An 18,979-nucleotide genomic window follows, 5' to 3' on the forward strand; every position below is an offset into this window, starting at 1 on the left:
ATCTCTGGAGAGACCTAAAAATAGCGGTGCTGCGACACTCCCCATACAACCTGACAGAGCTTGAAAGGATCTGCAGAGAAGAATGGGAGAAACTCCCCAAATACAGGTGTGCCAAGCTTGTAACGTCATACCCAAGAAGACTCAAGGCTGTAATCGCTGCCAAAGGTGCTTCAACAAAGTACTGAGTAAAGGGTCTGAATACTTATGTAAATGTGATATTTCCGTTTTAAACCTGTTTTTGCTTTATCATTATAGGGTATTGTGTGTAGATTGATGAGGGGGAAAAACGATTTAATCCATTTTAGAATAAGGCTGTAATGTAACAAAATGTGGAAAAAGTMAAGGGGTCTGAATACTTTCTGAATGCACTATATGTGGGGCACAGAGATTAGGTAGTTTTTCATGTTAAACTATTATTGTACACAGAGTGAGTACATGCAACTTATTATGTGACTTGTTCAGCACATTTTTACTCCTGAATGTATTTAGGCTTGCCATGACAAAGGGATTGAATACTTACTGACTCAAGACATTTCAGCTTTTCATTTTTTATTAATTTGTAAAACATTCTAAACTCATAATTCCACTTTAACATTACGKGGTGTTGTGTGTAGGCCAGTGAAGAACAATCTAAATGTAATCCATTTAAAATTCAGGGTCTAACACAACAAAATGTGGAAAAAGTCCAGGGGGTGAATACATTCTGAAGGCACTGTATGTAACCTATTGCATATAACATATGCACGGCAGATAGCCTAGCGTTTAAGAGTGTTGGCCAGTAACTGAAAGGTTGCTGGTTCGAATCCATGAGCTGACTAGGTGAAAAATATGCCGGTGTGCCCTTGAGCAAGGCACGTAACCCTAATTGCTCTGGATAAGAGTGTCTGCTAAATTACTMAAATGTAAATGTAAACACATGCATAACATATTGTTGCTGTTTTTTGTGCCCAATTGGTTACAGTTAGGACTGGAATAGGGAAAACYGATCCTAGATCTGTACATAGGGCCAACTAAAGCCAGAGACAGCCTGGACCCCTTTGCACAGGTCATAGGCCTAAGACATTAGTTAAAGTAACTGTACAGTGAAAATCWMATTTTWWAAGTTCATATTCTGTTAACTCATATCCAAATAATGTTGTTGACTTATACCCAAATAATGTTGTTGACTTATACCCAAATAATGTTGTTGACTTATCTAAATAATGTTGTCCTACGCTACTATCTGTGGCCAAAGAATACATTTGAGGGGAAAAAACACTTCAAAAACCCCACCCCAAACTTGTATCTCCAACAGACCGTTTAAAAAATGCTCGCTATTTTCTAATCGAGTAGGATATCATACTCCTGAGGGGAGATGAGCTGGCCAATCACCATTCTAGAGTAGGATGAGCTGGCCAATCAACGGTCTACTCGCATGAATAATTTTAATGACTGGTATATGCCCACACCATTCTGTTGTTGGGGTACCCACACACCCTTCCAACACAGAAAAGCTGCTTTTTAACATACTTAATGACAATTATTTTGGAAGGGAAACTATTTCATTCATATTGTAAGTAATTATAGGCCATATTTCATWGAAACACTGTACCGTTACTTTAAGGCACAGGTTAACCAAGTCAAAAGAGGTCCAATTCTAAGTCAACCTCTTGATCATTGTTACCTGTGGAGAATGTTTAGGACATGTTCAACACAGTAAGAGGCTTCTGCTTTTCTCTCTTATTTGTTGCGGGCGGCACCTACTTTTCCCCCTCGTTGTAATCATCTCTTTTACATAACGTAGGCCAGCAGGTCAGCTGTAAGTACCTTGAACCCAAACCTTCGTTTGTCAAGATTGCATCATGTGTCCTCCCCACCCCAGTCACTGGTCTATGAGCTTTCTTTCCCATGATGAGACTGCAGAAAAAACTGGTGATTGCAGCCACAGCCAGCCACTGGCTTGATAGTTTTGTTTGCACAAAAGGTTTGCTCAACTGCTGATATCAGGAGGGATTTGAAAGCGTGTATAAATTGAAAATCGATGCTTTTTGTTACTGTATGTGCATAATTGCAAATATGAATAAATAATASAAAAAAACTCTGAATGGAAGATGAGTATGCCCATTGATACTTGTGCACATTACACAGGTATCCAACAATATGGATCTTGTATAAACTTGTTCATGCTGTTGGTTTTGCATGTATCCTCTACTGTGATGTCTTGTCTTGGCAAATATTGTCATGTCAGCAGAAAATAAAAACATACATTTAAGCAATAAGGAACGATGGGGTRTGGTATATGGCCAATATACSACATAAGGGCTGTTCTGAAGTACGACACAACGTGGAGTGCCTGGATACAACCCTTAGCCGTGGTATATTGGCCATATACCACAAATCCCATTGGTGCCTTATTGCTATTATAAACTGGTTACAAGTGTAACTAGAGCAGTAAAAATAAATATTTTGTCATACCCGTCTGATACACCACGGCTGTCAGCCAATCAGCATTCAGGGCTCGAATCACCCAGTTTATAATTACATTTTAGTAATTTAACATACGCTCTGGCGACTTACTGTAGGGAGTGTTCATACTTTGTTCATACTTTTTYCGTACATACTAAGTAAACAGAGAATCAGGCTCATAACAAAAATCTGGATGCGTTTGCGCAATGGCCAGGGTTRACTCGGGAATGGAAGAAGCAGGAGGAAGGTTGGCTGTAGAACATTTTCTCCAATATAGCCTACTCTTGATACAGGCAACGTTTTAATGAAACTACTTGTTTTTCCCTTCTCTAAACCCTGTACAAACCACAAGCATTTGGTGCATATGTGAACTTTTGGAGCAAGTAGACTATCTATATGGGTGTGGGGGAAAAAGTATGATAACGTTTAACGTTCTCTGGGTGTTGGCAAGGATAAGCACACACGGTAACTTGGAACATAAGAYTTGCAGTTTCTGGGGGACCTTGGCTAAATATAATTATTATGCAAAGAAGTATGCACTGTAATTTTACATAATATTTAAATGATGGTCCATAGGCAGCAAAACAGTACAGTAACCTACCACACACTGCAATATGGATATATTTTGWCATCACTTTTCTTTAAAATGCAAAGAGCATGCCTCAAACTATTACGCTAAAATCGTGTGCCGACATTTTTAAAACATCGCTGGTAGTGAGCAGTGGGACGTTCCTCGCTGCTGACGAGCAATGTTAAGTTACTCCCGTTATGCACATTTCTGGATGTCCTAAAAATAGCCTAATAACAATAATCATWTTTTTTTAAACATTTAAATGCCTAATAACAATAACCTAATAACAAATAGCCTAATAACAATGACAGCCGTGGTATATTAAACKAGCACGTGTCGTTTTTATAAGCTGCATTTGAGCAAATTGCTGCAGTGGGCTACATCGCCACGTTCAGATGTAATATTATGGCCACTTCGTTATAACGATAGGCAGCCATATAGAGGTCGGGTTGCAGTCAGAGCTCGTTGTAGTTTTGCTTACTTACTTTTGCATTGCAGCTCCACCATGGCCTGATACCATTCGTCCTGGTCCGCCTCGTTTTCTGCCGCGATGGCAAAGCTCTCCGCCCGAGTGTACAGCACTATCATGTGCTTGTTCTTCGCATCAGCCCGCTTATTGATGTTGAAACACGTCTCCAGCACCAGGGCTTTCTTGGGGACCGGTGTCTTTCCTCTGAATTTCTTCTCGCTCTCGTAGTATTCGAGCCGGGCCGGGCCCCTCTCCGAGGCCGTCCGGAGGACGAAGTATCGCCGGTGCATGGATTTCTGCTTGCGGAGATAGCCGCTCTTTCGAACGTCCTCGTAGATTTGCGGCTCGGGTGGTTGGCTCTCCATTGCGCTCGAGTTATCTTGTTTTTCTAGAACCTAAACTTAATATTTTCAACTCAGCAAAAATACTCTCCCAAGTTAACTGTAGAGGGTAATTTAAACATAATTCTGTGCCGTTCCCCTCCCTCCCTTTAACACTTGTATGCAAGGGAGAGAGGTCCTCTGGTCCAGTTTAGTATTTTAAAAGATTAGCTAAATATTCCCTTCCTTTCTCGTTGCAATAACTACCTTGTTCAACTCAGCAGTCTCTCCTTTAGTTTTCTGCACGAACACACAGACGAGCACATTCGGCAACTGCGCGAAAGCGCCTGCTACTACTATGTAGTAGTGATGAGTCGTTCGCGAATGAACGGCTCTTTTTGGCAAACGTTGGGAACCAAATCGCATCTCGTGAAAGAGCCGTTCATTTGGCTCCCTGATTTGCATACTACTACTATTACTACTGCTTTTTGAGTTTCAAACGATTATCTGCAACTAAGTTACACAATCATTATCTGAAGATGGATGATTCAGAATGCAGAAACAATAAATAGTGGGGAGAGCAAGTCATTCTGGTCCACTCTAATTGTTGAAGTGCATTAAAAAAAACGTTTCGCAGGCGATCTAACAATTTGGCTAGGTAAAAATGTAGTTGAACTTGCATATCACGATCTCACATGGGGTAATGGTAACTTACTCTTTTGTCTTTACATTAGAGATTTGTTAATTTTTTCATGGTTCTCGGTTGATTTTCCAGCATTTTCAATGAAGGGCCGTTTGGGAGGCAAATTATGCGGCTCTTTTAGCTGAACGGRGCCAAATGATGCGGCTCACGGAAAAGACCCGGAATGCACATCGCTATTATTTAGCTAATMGGCAGAGTGCTTTAATCCATGTTCTGTAGCTGCAGCAGTGTACGGACTACTTCGCTGTAACTGCTGTCCTCTCCGCYCCTGTCCCCTCGCTTAGGCGTAGAGCTACTATGAAAAGCTGTCAGTCAACACTTGTCCATAGTATGTGAGATAACTTAAGAGGGAGAGAGAGTCAGAGTATACAGAGAAAGAGAGACAGAGAGAGACAGAGCATTGCGTTTGGGTGCGAACTGRAATCCAATTAATTCCCGTTTGGTTCTTAGAAGACTGTCTATGTGTTCTTCAGCCAATATTGTGGAATTTGCAAAGTTATTTTGAAGATCACATCATGTGCTGCCAGAGAAATGCAACACTCAAGACTCAACAAAAATGCAACCCTGATGAAATTGCATCCCGATGATGGAAACTCGGAGCACCTTTGGCTTGATTGAACTTTTCAGTTGAATCTTTTTACAGMTGTTGGTGCGATCGATTGAACTGTAATGGGAACATTTTACATTCGGTTTATTGGCATAGTTACATGATTCAGTCAAAGTCATGTGAATGTATTATTTATGAAGATTGTTTATTGTATTATTTTAATTACACATAGTTAATAATTATAACTAGCAGCCTAGCGATTCATCTTTATTTTCATTATTACATTGTAGATGTAGAATTATGCAATGTCTCTACCTTCTTGCCCTTTGTGCTGTTGTCTTTGCCCAATAATGTTTGTACCATGTTTTGTGCTGCTACCATGTTGTCTTGCTACCATGTTGTTGTCATGTTGTGTTTCTACCATGCTGTATTGTCATGTGTTGCTGCCTTGCTATGTTGTTGTCTTATGTCTCTCTTGTCGTGATGTGTGTTTTGTCCTATATTTATATGTTATATATATTTTTATTTTTAATCCCAGCCTCCGTCCCAGCAGGAGGTCTTTTGCCTTTTGGTAGGCCGTCATTGTAAATAAGAATTTATTCTTAATTGACTTCCCTATTTAAATAAAGGTTAAATACAATAAAAAATAAACGGACAAGGTTTGAAAACTATGCAACATACGCCGCCTGGTGGTTAAATGATGTCATTACCTATTTAAAGTTGTCACAAGGGAAGTTTTAAATAGTCTACTCATAATTGACTGATAGCCAGAAGGAAGGAATTACTTGGGTAAATATTTGATGATCCAAATGGTTTGTTACAAGTTATATATTACAAAACGTTTAGTGAAACAAATGAAACATTTCACACACAGAGAGAGAGAAAAGAAAAGGCAAGAAAATAACTTTAATTCTTTAACCAGGAGTGGGGCCTTCGCCTGGGTTGCAATCTGAGCCCTGCACTCTTCAATATTTACATAAACGAATTGGCCACTATTCTAGAAAAATAGTGGCTCCACAATTTAGAGGTTTAATGCCTGCTCTTCACAGATGACCTGTACCTGCTGTCACTGTCACGCCCTGACCTTAGAGATCCTTTTTATGTCTCTATTTTGGTTGGTCAGGGCGTGAGTTGGGGTGGGAATTCTGTTTTGTTCTGTGTGTTGTATTTCTATGTGTTTGGCCTGGTATGGTTCCCAATCAGAGGCAGCTGTCAATCGTTGTCTCTGATTGAGAACCATACTTAGGTAGCCTGTTCCCACCTGTATTTGTGGGTAGTTGTTTTCTGTTTTGTGTATTGCACCTTGCAGAACTGTTCGTTTGTCGTTTTTGTTGTTTTTTGTTCAAGTATTTRTATTTATTAAAAGTATTATGAATACTTACCACGCTGCACCTTGGTCTTCTCCCGATGACGTTCGTTACAGTCACCCACAGCACATGGCCTACAGCAGAGCCTGGACATGTTAGAGCAGTACTGCCAGACCTGGACCCTGGCAGTAAACCCCCAAAATATAAAAATGTATGATTTTCTAGAGAAGATCCAGATCTCAGGGAGTTAAACCAAAGTTCTCAGTTGGTACAAAATATATAGAATACTGCACACACTACAATGAATTACGTTTAAAAACAAGCTCAACTGGACACCTTAATGATGCAGTGAATGAACTGAGAGAGAAAGCACGCAGGACATTCTACGCCATTTAAAAAAAAAATCAAATTGAAATATCTATTCAAATTTGGCTAAAACTTATTGAATGTGTCATTGAACCAATTGCACTTTATGGCAGCGAGGTGTGGGGTCCACTTGCAAAACAAGATTTCACCCAATGGGACAAACACCACATTGAAACCCTGCATGTAGAGTTCTCTAAGATTATCCTACATCTCCAGAGGAAAACTACAAACAATTCATGCAGGGCAGAATTAGTAAATCAATTAGTATTAATAGAAACTAAAAAAATAGCAATTMAGTTTTGGAAACATCTAAAATACAGTGACCCCCTCTCATATCATTACCAAGCCCTGCAAATCCAAGAGCTGAGCAAAGAAAAGAGTCCCCTCATCCAGCTGGTCCTGGGGCTGAGTTCACAAACCTGTTCTACTAACACACTGAAGCCTCAGGACCAGAACGTCCAATCAATCAGAATAAACCAAATTACAACACAGTCAAAACAAAACTACAGTACTTATTGAGAAACACAAGCACAAAGAAAAATGCAGTGCTATTTGGCCCTAAATCGGCAGTACACCGTGGCTAACTATTTGACCATGGTTACTGATCAAAACCTTAGAAAAACCTTGACAAAGTACAGGCCCAGTGAGCACAGCCTTGTCATTGAGAAGGGTAGACACAGGAAAACCTGGCTCCCTATAGAGGAAAGGCTGTGCAACCACTGCACCTCAGCAGAACCCGAGACAGAGCTGCATTTCCTGATCAAATTTAAAAAATATAAATCAATTAGAGTGTAATTTCCCCAAATTTGAAACTCTTATTYGAGGTTTCAAAGAACTCTCTGATGAGGATAGGCTACCCGTGCTGTTGGGGGAGGACGCAGAGAGCTGTGGGTTGGCAGCGCACTACATTGCTGCCTGCCATAAAACGAGGGACAGTGTCTGACAGACCAATCAATCTGCACATGTCCTCTATGCTTATTGTTATTGTTAAATRTATGGTTATTTTTACTCTTTGTTATTTTTGTTACTGTTGTCCTGTTGACAATATTGATTATTATTATGAATTATGTTAATATTTTATATGTCTAAAGTAAGCTTTGGCAATATGTACATTGTTAAGTCATGCCAATAAAGCAAATTGAAGTGAAAAATTGAGAGAGAGACACGCACACACAACAAAATAAAGAACTAGACACTGTTTAAAGAAGCAACCAATATTATTTGAATTTATGAACATGGACACTTCTCATTACAAATACCTTCTCAATGGAACTCTTGAAAAAAAAGAGAAAGAAAGAACGAAAATGAATTTCACCTCCATGTTGTCACCCAAAAGAACAAGAAACATTTGGTCCATTACAGGGAGAGATGAAACACACTGTTRTCGTTTTGAAAATAGCTTTTACATTCAATAGCATCTCCTCTTGCAGCCCTCTCAGCGCATGCAGCCTGAGACTGAAACACAAATGATTTACAAAAAACGACAAACATATAAAACAATACAAACGTGTTTTCCACATACGTACAAAACAGAGGAGGCTGGTGCGAGGAGCAGTAGGAGGACGGGCTCATTGTGACAGAAACCACGTTTGACTCCGTTCCATTYATTCCAATCCAGACATTACAATGAGCCAGTCCTTCTATAGCTCCTCCCACCAGCCTCCTCTGATACGCACACAGCACATGGGGGGAAAAGACAGGCTTGTCTGAATGTTCTCCAATCTACATGCATTAAGAGGATGTTGTGTTAAGGCTGGCATAACCGTCACTAAGGAGAAAAAAAGCTTGCTTGTCATAATTTTTTGCGCTTGTTATATTGTTCAGCTCTGAAAGCCTTGAAGAGGAATGTCTCCATTCTGTAACTTGATACACACTGACTGACTGGACTGGCTAGCTTTGGGGAGTTTTTGAATGTCCTTTTCAGAGGTGTATCCAAAAAGTAAGCAAAATATGATGATTTGACGTGCTGATGGGGCTGCTGTTGCACAGAAGCAGTACATGGGAGAAACAGCTAATGTCGGGTGGACACTACACGACTTTTAAAATCCTAACATCGCTGAGCCTCTCACATTAAACAACCTTCTTTCCTGTAGTTCTTTGTCTTGCCAACGTGGCACAAATGGGTGTCACACACGCCAAGATTCTTCACTTGGTCGTGAGGATTCTCGGTACCACCACGCTGTCTCATCAAAACATTGACGTGATGATGTGATTGGATTGTTAATGTTACGAGAACGAGCTGTGGCTCAAAGCAGCCTCATAAACGTCTTCAGTCAGACATTCACGCTTGCCATACAGAGTTGAGATATCTAGCCAACATTTTGAATGGAATAACATTGCTTGTGAACTTCAGAGCTGTTTAACAATTTTACACTTTGGCTTTGGTTAAAGGCAAGTACAAATGCATACTAGTAGTAGTCATGGCTCCTGCTTGAGAGTCTACACATTCTGGTTGATGCGAAACAACGTCATCATCTCACTGGCTTCTTCTCTGGCGAGCTCTCATTGGCTCTTGCTGATCACCGTTCTCAGAACTTGTCGATGCACATCTCACACTTCAAGAGCATTGCAGATTTTGTGCCGACAAAATCAAACGTTTGAAAATATCGGGATGTCTGGGACTGCTCAAAGACGAGATGGGTAGCCCTCAGAGTGCATCTCTGACCCGCTCACATTAAACGAGTAGGTAACAACATTTTGTCGTTGGATTTTGTCTCCRATCTCAAAATCTTGTCYGGGACAGCTAAATCGGGGCCAAAATCGTGTAGTGTACACCCAGCTTAAGTGTGTAAGTGTGTGTGTATGTCTTGGTGATGACACGCACAGATCCCTGAGGTGGATTCTATTGCCATATAAACACCCTTGGTATATGGTATGTGGTACACACACACACACACACACACACACACACACACACACACACACACACACACACACACACACACACACACACACACACACACACACACACACACACACACACACACACACACTCACTCAAACACACCGGCACGCACATGCTCACATTCTTTCCATGGATAAACGTTACAGTACAGATAGTCCACACGCGCACGAACACACACGCGTAGAGGGGAGAGGGGCCTGCATGAATGTTTCCCCTCTCTCTCTCTCTTTGATGGGGCATTGAAATGGCAGCAGCTCTTCAAGTTCACCGGTCTTCAGGCCACCCCTCCATGTCGGTTGTAGCCAGGGGCGCCGGTATCAGATGAAAGGGTTTCGCGACATTCCTCTACTCGGGTAAACATTCCCCTGAGAGAGGGAGGGAGCGAAGGAGGGAAAGAGGTTGAGGGAGAGTGAGAGAGCGAAGGAGATGGTGAGGGAGAGCTCCTACTGTAAATGTACTGCTCCAGAAAAGCCCTCAAACACCAATGAACCATTCATTCCTGTTGAATTAAGCTTTAGCATAATAATTAAGCAGCTCCCATCCAAATCCCCAGCAAACACTGCGCAATCTATTGAAGTGCACTCAATGCTCATTGTGGTTGTGTTGCTGTAGTGTGGTACTCACAGTGAATGGGTTCACTGACATTGGACAAGGAACTTTGGGCGGAGAGTCCGGCGCAGAGAAAGAGGCAAAACCTACAAACACAACAACACCCCCAAAGCCAGAGATACATTAAGACCAAATACTAATACATCAAATACTATACTAGTCTGACAAATATAGAACCACATGGGAATTGCCATTCAACACACATTGAAATCAACCAGCACCCAACATGAAAGGGGGTGTAAACAAAGAAATATAATTACTAGAATGGGCAACGCCCCACAGACCATGGCAATTTCACTAATTCAACATTTCTGGGTTGTGACTCTATATTTAGGGACTGAGTTGGTGTTATGTAAGCAGGGGAGGTAAGATGCTGGTAATCATCATTAGTTGTGGGGTGACATGGCATGCTGCTGTGGTAGCGCAGCCATCAAACACCACAGCACTGACTAACTTTTGTGTTTCTTGGCAAAGCATGTACTGTACTTTGTATATACAGAACGCAAAAAGGCAAGTGCTATTTTCGTGTGGTCCTGTACTGGATCGTTGGAGAAAAATCTCGCAATTCTGTTGGCAGAATAGAATAGGAAAGAGCAGAGCTTAGAAGAATAGAATAGAACGATTGTTGACTTCTACTTGCCGTTGGTTTCCTGTTTGTTGGCATGCTCGTGAGGAAATGCATCCTGGGTAGTGGGAGCTGGGAAGGTGGCAGACGGAGGAAACACTGAGGTGGGAGAGGTGACAAACCCACTGGAGTCACCTGGAAGAAACACAACACTGGGGTGTCATCTTGTGTCCTCCAATACACCACGAATCCAGGGGCCTTGTATATGGAGCAGACGTTATTCCCAATTCTCCATTATAGCTGCTTGTTAATGATGTCTAAACTATAGTATTAACTCATGAACACTGTCTATAAACTACTTATATACAGTTTAACACTTTAAAGAGTACCTTAATGTAAACGGCTACTGGAACATTCTTGACCTTTTCCCCTTGGGACGTCCCAACTCTGACGTTACCCAATTGAATTTGAAATGTAAAAAGGTTAAGGTAATTGTTGGGGTTAGGTAAGGGTTATGGTTAAGATTAGGGTTAGGGTATGGTTAAGACTAGTGTTAGGGTTAAGGTTAAGGTTTAGGGTAGAGACGTCCCAAGGATGCTGGATTGCACTAGCCCTGTGGGAAACTTACCTCCTGAGGTGGAGCTGTGGAAGGGGTTACTGGGAGAGAGGGCAGGCTGCTGCTGCTGAGACCTGGAACAGGAGCTGAACGGGTTGGGGAAATCTGAGRCATGGAGGTAGAGAGACAGAGAGAAAGAGGGAGAGAGACAAAGAAAGAGAGAGATGGGGAGAGAGAGACGAGAGAGAGAGACAAAGAGGTTAAGGGATTTGGTCATGTCTTTTAAAATCTTTCATGAAAAATATACACCCGCGTGATAAATTCATATTTTTGTAACACTGCCTACTTGCAAATGTTTGGGATCCCGTCACGGCATCCATGCCTGGAGAGCTGAAGAAAKAAGGAAAAGAAGAGAGGAAGGAAGGAAGGTGAGGATGAGGGAGGACCAACTATTTACAGCGCCTTCAGAAAGAATTCACGCCCCTTGACCTTTTCAAAATGTTGTCTGTTTTACAGCCTGAATTTAAAATGGATTTAAATTGAGATGTTGTATCACTGGCCTGCACACAATACCCCGTAACGTCAAAGTGGAATGATGTTTTTAGACATTTTTACAAATGAATTACAAATGAAAAGCTGAAATGTCTTGAGTCAATAAGTACTCCAGGTTATGCAATGCCTTGCAAAGAACAGCACTTATTGGTAGATGGGTAAAAAAAGAAAGAAAAAGAAGCAGACACTGAATATCACTTTGAGCATGGTGAAGTWATTAATTACACTTCGGATGGTGCATCAATACACCCAGTCAACACAAAGATACAGGAGTACTTCCGAACTCAGGTGTTGGAGATGAAGGAAACTGCTCAGGGATTTCACCACGAGGCCAATGGTGACTTTAAAACAGTTACAGAGTTTGTTACAGTTTTGACTTAAACAGGCTTGAAAATCTATGGCAAGACTTGAAAATGGCTGTCTAGCAATGATCAACAACCAACTTGACAGAGCTTGAAGAATTTAAAAAAGAATAATGTGCAAATATTGTACAATCCAGGTGTGCAAAGCTCTTAAAGACTTACCTAGAAAGACTCGCAGCTGTAATCGCTGCCAAACATTTATTGACTCAGGGGTGATGAATACTTATGTAAATTAGATATTTCTCTATTTCCTTTTCAATGCATTTGCAAAAATTTGTAAAAAAAGGTTTTCACTTTGTGCTTGTGGCGTATTGTGTGTAGATGGTTGAGAAAACATATATATTTTATCCATTTTAAATTCAGGCTGTAACAAAATGTGGATTAAGTCAAAGGGTATGAATTATTGTATTACTGTATTACTACATGTATGAACATACAAAAAACCTAAAACAATCAATTTACTATTGCAGTTGTCWCCAGCTCTGGTGTAGGACTGTCATGAATTACTAAACCAAGGGCGTGCAGATATCCTGAGCAAATAAAACAATATTTTTGTATTGGGACCGGCGCATTTGCAATGCACGTGTACAGAGTTGACACATAGTCAGTTAACTTAATATGAACGTTARGTGTATTTGCTTGACATTGCATTCATTACCTGGCAGGAGTAGAACTGGAGGACAGGCGCTTCCCAAAGAGCGTGTTATACTGGCGTGGTCCACCGGGGGGTGCTAACAACAGACATTAAAACAATAGACAGACCATAAGCACAGGGCTTAGCTGGAGCTTAATTCAAGAGATCGAGTGTAATTAGCTGGTAAGAGTACTTAAATCACTTAGACATAGGATGCAAAGTTTCCACTCTGAGAGCTTGAGTCGTCAAGCTGTAACTGTATTGAGTGTAAAAGTGTAAAAAAAAAATGCTCTATAGTTCAACGCTATATTAATCAAATTAAACTATGACACAGAAAAACAATACCTATATGATTGCCTGGGGGAGAAGTAGTGTGTATTGAATCATGGGAATAAAACAATAATATATGTTTAAACATGCCCAAAGCATTGTTCCTGCACATTTATGTTAGCATTCGTTATGTTAGCATTTAGTAGCATTGCTAAATCAAAACTGGAACATGTTTCCAAAGTCATTCTGCTATATAATAAACGTTATGCAATGTAGCTGACAACAACCTTTTATCTCTCTCCCTCTCTCACATTCACCCCCCCCCCCCCCCCCCCCCCACTCACTCCTTGTACCTTACCTGTAAGTCCTGGTCCAGTTCCAGTTCCAGGTCCGGGTATGTGTCAGGGAGAACACTGTTCAGTTGGGACAGGGCAGCGTAGCGGTCCTGGTGGTTCGTGTGTGTGTTGGGGCCGGGGGCTGGGGGGGCGACGCTGAGGGCACTGCGACTGTGCGGTTGCTGAGCCCTCCAAAGTCTACACTCAGAGACTTAGGGAAGGCCTGAAAGGGGCTGAGCCCCCTGAGGAGGCCACTGTACGACCTGGGAGAGCCAACAAAAAGATGGCCGATGTAAGGAAGGCTGGGGGTGAGTCAGAAATGGCCACCTATTCCCTCTATAGTGTACTACATTTGAGCAGGGCCTGCAAAGTAGTGAACTATATAGGTAATAGAGTGCCATTTCAGACCACAGCCTATGCATTTGTTTTTTATGACCATGTGACCTGACCAGGCAATAGCCTCAACAGTCCAATATGGCAATATAAACTCAGAATTCCTTATTGAGGCAATCTAGCTTTGCATAAACGTTTAGCATGCTACATGTATTAGCAGCCAGCAGGATTTGGACTGAATCATAGCCTACTTTATCATACACTTCTTCATAGCATACTTTATTTGGAATGTTAATGTGCATGATTAGAACTGTGACCATATAGCTCACTACACTACTGCACCACAGCATGGTGGAATACCATGGGGCCCCTGTTGAAAGGAGCATTGGCTACTCTCTAAAAATAGTTAAATGTGTTATTTTCCCTCTCCTCTCTCTCTCTCTCTTCTCTTCTCTCTCTCTCTCTTCTCCTCTTCTCTCTCTCTCTCTCTCTCTCTCTCTCCTCTCTCTCTCTCTCTCTCTCTCTCTTTCTCTCTCTCTCTCTCTCTCTCTCTCCTTCTCTCTCTCTCTCTCTCTCTCTCTCTCTCTCTCTCTCTCTTCTCTCCTCTCTCTTCTCTCTGTCTCGTCTCTCTCTCTCTCCTCCTTGTCTCTCTCTTCTATCTCCTGGTCTCTGCATGCTCTCTCTCGCACAACCACCAAATCTATTCTATTATTTTCGATTCTATTCCTCGGAATAACCATTCAGCACACTTTTCAAATACTGGTACAGGTTAGTGCCTTACCTAAAGTGAAGTTGTTTTTGAAAGTGCTACTGGCTAAGGAGGTAAATGTGAAGAGAGAGAAGGAAAAAGAGAAAGAAAAAGAGGGACCAGAGATGGGGAAGAAAATGAGAGATATGTAGGTAGAAGAAGACACCAGGAAGTATATTTCATAAGACATCCAATCAGACAAGAGGTCAGTGTGGTCTGTACCTGAGGGTCGAGGGAGGGCAGGGAAGGAGGGGGCATGGCTGTGAGTTCCCATCGCCGAGGAAAGAGAGCCTGGACGTTGTCTTTCTATACCACTCATTAGAGAGTCTGAGAGAGAGAGAGAGAGAGAGAGAGAGAGAGATGAGACAAGGAAAGAGAGGACAGAGACAGAGAGAAGGAGACGAGGAGAATAACAGAGGGAGTGAGAAAGATAGAGAAACAGACATAACAATAGAGAGAAGTGGAAAGAGAAAGAAAAAACAGGGTCAAATCATGTTGCCTCAGGTGCCATTATTCATAGTACCAGAAAAAGATGGTGAACAGTTCTACCTTTCAAAGGGGGGTCTCTGAAGCTCTGGGAGCGCGAGGGAGCACGGGCGGTGAACACGTCAGCGCGCATGTCCGCAGGGGAGATAGCAGGGACTCTGTCCCCCCAGGACGAGAGCTGGGACTGGAGGAGAGGCTAGACAGGGAGGGAACAAGACAGTCACCACACAGTGGGTGGGTATATTTCCCCTCTGTGTTACATATCCTCATATAACCCTTCGTCTATTATTAATCCCTTTATCTTTGATGTGGACACGACCTGGAGTGGGTTCTCTCTGTGTCGTAGGACCTCTGCTACAGTATTCACCTCTCTCTACCTCTATTACTCGTGTCCACATTAACACCTCTCTCTGCCTATCTCTTTTTCTCTTTCTCTCTATCTATCACTCTCCCTCCACTTCTCTTTCTCACACTCTCTCTCTTTCTTCACTTTCTCTAATTTAATTCGATTCAATCCAGCTTTACTGACAGGAAATACAGCTCTGCCTCTCTCTCTCTCTCTCTCATTTCCTCAATCTCTCGGAGGTGTTATGTATCTCACCAGTGTGCGTAACAGTCTGACCGAGGGGGGCATGGCGTGGGCCTGGGCCTGGGAGGGTGTGGGGCCGTGAGAGATGGGTAAGGCCTGTACCCCAGGCGGGCTCCAGGGTCCCTCTACCTCCCTCCTGTTCTTGTTCTTCGAAAAATGCCTGGAAATAGTTACATGTTGCTGTGACTACATTTGAGGAAGAGATTCTATCTCAATGAAACTAAACTGAACTAAAAAAKAAAACTTTTCTCACAGTAAGTAAATGCACTGTCCTAAAAATTCCACACATTCTAGTCAATGTGCAATTRCAAATGAGTTACTATGGAGCTTTGATCAGATGAGTTCAAAGTAGGTGGTACATCTGACATATGGATATCTTTCTGAATATATGATGATATCTTTATTGATTTCCTCACCATTTCTTCTTCTGGTATTTGTCCTGGAGGAACTCCTTCAGTTTCTGGGAGTCCCTTGTGTCGAAACAACCTTCTGTCTTTGGATCAAAGGCACACAGCCAGGTCCTCCTCCCCACCTACACACACACACACGCACGCACGCACACACACACACAATGATACAGAACATAAACAATACACATGCCTCCCCACACATTAATTACATGTTTTAGTCACAGTACTGCATCTCACCAACATGAAAATGAATCACCAAGATCAACACATTGATTAATCATGACTAAATCTGACTGAAATATCCAGACTTTTCTACCTGATATCTGCGTTAGAGCAATGAATCAGACACTCACACATGTACACACAAACTAGGTTTAAAATTCAATTATTGGGCATAACTGTAAGCAATGCATTAGACACACACACACACACACACACGAGGTGGTTTGGGTGTAGCTGTGATGTTGCGTTCCGTTCACTGCAGAGCAGCTACATTCCTCCAGAAACAGTCTGCAACCACCAAAACAGTGCCATGATCTGGTCTGACTGATACAGGAGGGGGGCATCAAGCGTCCCCTTTTATCTCATAAAGAGGGATAAGAAAATAGAGGAGATTCTACAACAGACTGGTCTAGAGAGGTGAGGGTTTGGATCTAATATTGTCTAGTTCACATAAAAAAAACTATTATGAGAGATGGATAAATCTACCTCATGTCGCCTCAATCGCTCTCCTGGTGGCCTCGGTAAAAGGATGTACATGTAGCATTTATGATATCTATTTATAATACCTATGGTATATMATCTATTCTCGCTCTATTTATCCTGGAACATCAAAAATGTATAGAATACTGAATGTTACGAGTCCAAGTATGCATCACGATTGTGTTTTGTTCACCTTTTCCTGACGTTAGAATATTGAAGTATCCAGCCGAGCACTGAAAATTATCCMCAGAATTGTAATGAGGAAGGTGAAATATAGGTGGTGGAATACTGTTAGGTCCCGCCTACAAGCCCACCTGACTGTCAATAATGGATGCGGCCCGTTTGTCACTCACCTCGTTGCCATGGTTTTGCAGAAACTCCACTTCCTGTTGGGAGAAGGTTGTCATGGAGATAGACTTGACTCTGTGGGGAGGGTTGAGTCCTCTCCTGAGGCAGAGATTGGGGRAAAAAACAATAAATGAGAGATGGAAGATGTGTAAAAGTGGGCACTCCACATTTGTTCTGCCTATAATCACATAAATCACTGAAGAGGAACACTCATGATAGAGAATTGAAGAGTAATGGGATGTAAGGGGGATTTAAAGTGATCAAAAAATGGATGCCATGACAGGTGACTGTGAGAAAATGTGAAAATTGTCATAGTGCAAATGTATCCAGTGTAGAGGTTAGGCATACAAAACATGACATAATAGTTTGCTCATTCAGTGTGCAAAGGGTTTAAAGTTTAGGCTATTCTTCTGTGCTCGTGACAAGACTCTAAACCTGTGCTGAAATCTGGCCACTGCAAATCACTGAACCTTGAGACATGCTACAGCCATAGCCTATAATGTGTTGAGGACCTGAGCTGGCAACGGTCTGCATGCAGAATGTTACATGAACCAGAAAGAGACACCGAACCTGGGCCACGACGAAAGGAAACGTAACACGGCGCGATAAAMGGGCACGCCTGAAAATGTTAAAGTAGTAGTAGTACAATTAACTGTAGCCATAGGAAGTTAACACACCAAGGGGGGMCGCGTAAATGAATACAGGGCGCATAGGCCACGTTAGGCTACAGTTTCACGTTTCAGTTCCTTCTCAATGCTTAAATATAACAGCATCTTTACATATGCTCTGCAGATGCAGCATACTGGACATTATTATTGGTTAATAATTTGCATGCAATGGCTWATTTTATTTATAGGCATATATAATAGCCTCATGTGCGCAATATGCAWGTTATAGAAGCTATCCAAATATATATGCCCCTTGTGTATCCACCTACTTACAGCATTCCAGAGCAMGACGTGCACACGAAGCAGCCCACGGTGATATCGATGTAAGTCACCCCCGGTTGACTGCACTCGAAGCAGTGTTTGTTTACTCCAGCCTGGGCCAGCTCCCGGACCTTGCGGGCGCATATCTCTTGGCTGTCCCGATGTTTTCGGTTCGACATACTGCTGTCTCGGCCCGCTTTTGGTCTGGCGGAGAGGACTATAGCTCGTATAGTGGTGAGCCGAGTACCACTGGCCCTCCACTAACCTCCCTTATTCCTCCCTCCGTTTACAGTATGTTACTCACGCCCGCATTATGAAAACGATTATTATGCGRCTCGCGTTTACGCGATTTGAGACCGATATTACCTGGATATTCCTACATGCATGCGTCAGGCTATTTCGTGTCTTTAGCGGAAGTCAGAAATGAGGTCTTATCAAGCTGTCAATGAGTTTTACTACGTCGTTATTATTTATCCATTGCTGCGGTATTCTCTTCTGGAGTGGAGAAAGACATCTGCCTCTCGCTCTAAATATCTCTCTCTCTGCTCCGCTCTCTGCTTGCCATACGCACACCCCCCTTTGGCATTATTGCGCTCGTGTCTGTCGTTCCATGAAGACGCGGCGCTTTGGAATGATGACAGATTTTTGAAACSCAGATTGCCAGCTAAGGCAAGGACCAGAGGATCACACATACCATAGAATGGTAAATAAAATAACCCACACAAATAAACCAACATAGACGAGAGAAAAAAATTCACCRTTGTAGTTATGAAATTATATTCTATACGCTGAAACAAATAGATGTTGATTAGTATTATTTGATCAGAGCTGTCTGATGTGAGTTTATTTTCATAGTAACTCAGCAACAGACCTTTAACGGCTACATCACGCCCATTGCATGATGACGTCCGACATGAA

The 18,979-nt window shown here is 42.1% G+C and overlaps 1 protein-coding gene and 1 pseudogene across 1 annotated transcript in view; both read right to left on the reverse strand.

Moving 5' to 3' along the window:
* Positions 1 to 4,181, reverse strand: part of si:ch73-335l21.1 (insulin receptor substrate 1-B) — a 93,159-nt gene extending 88,978 nt beyond the window's left edge. Inside the window, exon 1 of the mRNA XM_023982015.2 lies at positions 3,502 to 4,181. Within this exon, the coding sequence (XP_023837783.1) occupies positions 3,502 to 3,850 (349 nt within the window). The 5' untranslated portion in view covers positions 3,851 to 4,181. The remainder of the gene's footprint in view (positions 1 to 3,501) is intronic.
* Positions 4,182 to 7,932: 3,751 nt separating this feature from the next.
* On the reverse strand, positions 7,933 to 18,667 carry LOC111960109 (arf-GAP domain and FG repeat-containing protein 2-like; annotated as a pseudogene).
* Between the last annotated feature and the right edge of the window lie 312 nt (positions 18,668 to 18,979).

This window comes from Salvelinus sp. IW2-2015, linkage group LG37 (assembly GCF_002910315.2).
Source record: "Salvelinus sp. IW2-2015 linkage group LG37, ASM291031v2, whole genome shotgun sequence".
NCBI lineage: Eukaryota > Metazoa > Chordata > Actinopteri > Salmoniformes > Salmonidae > Salvelinus > Salvelinus sp. IW2-2015.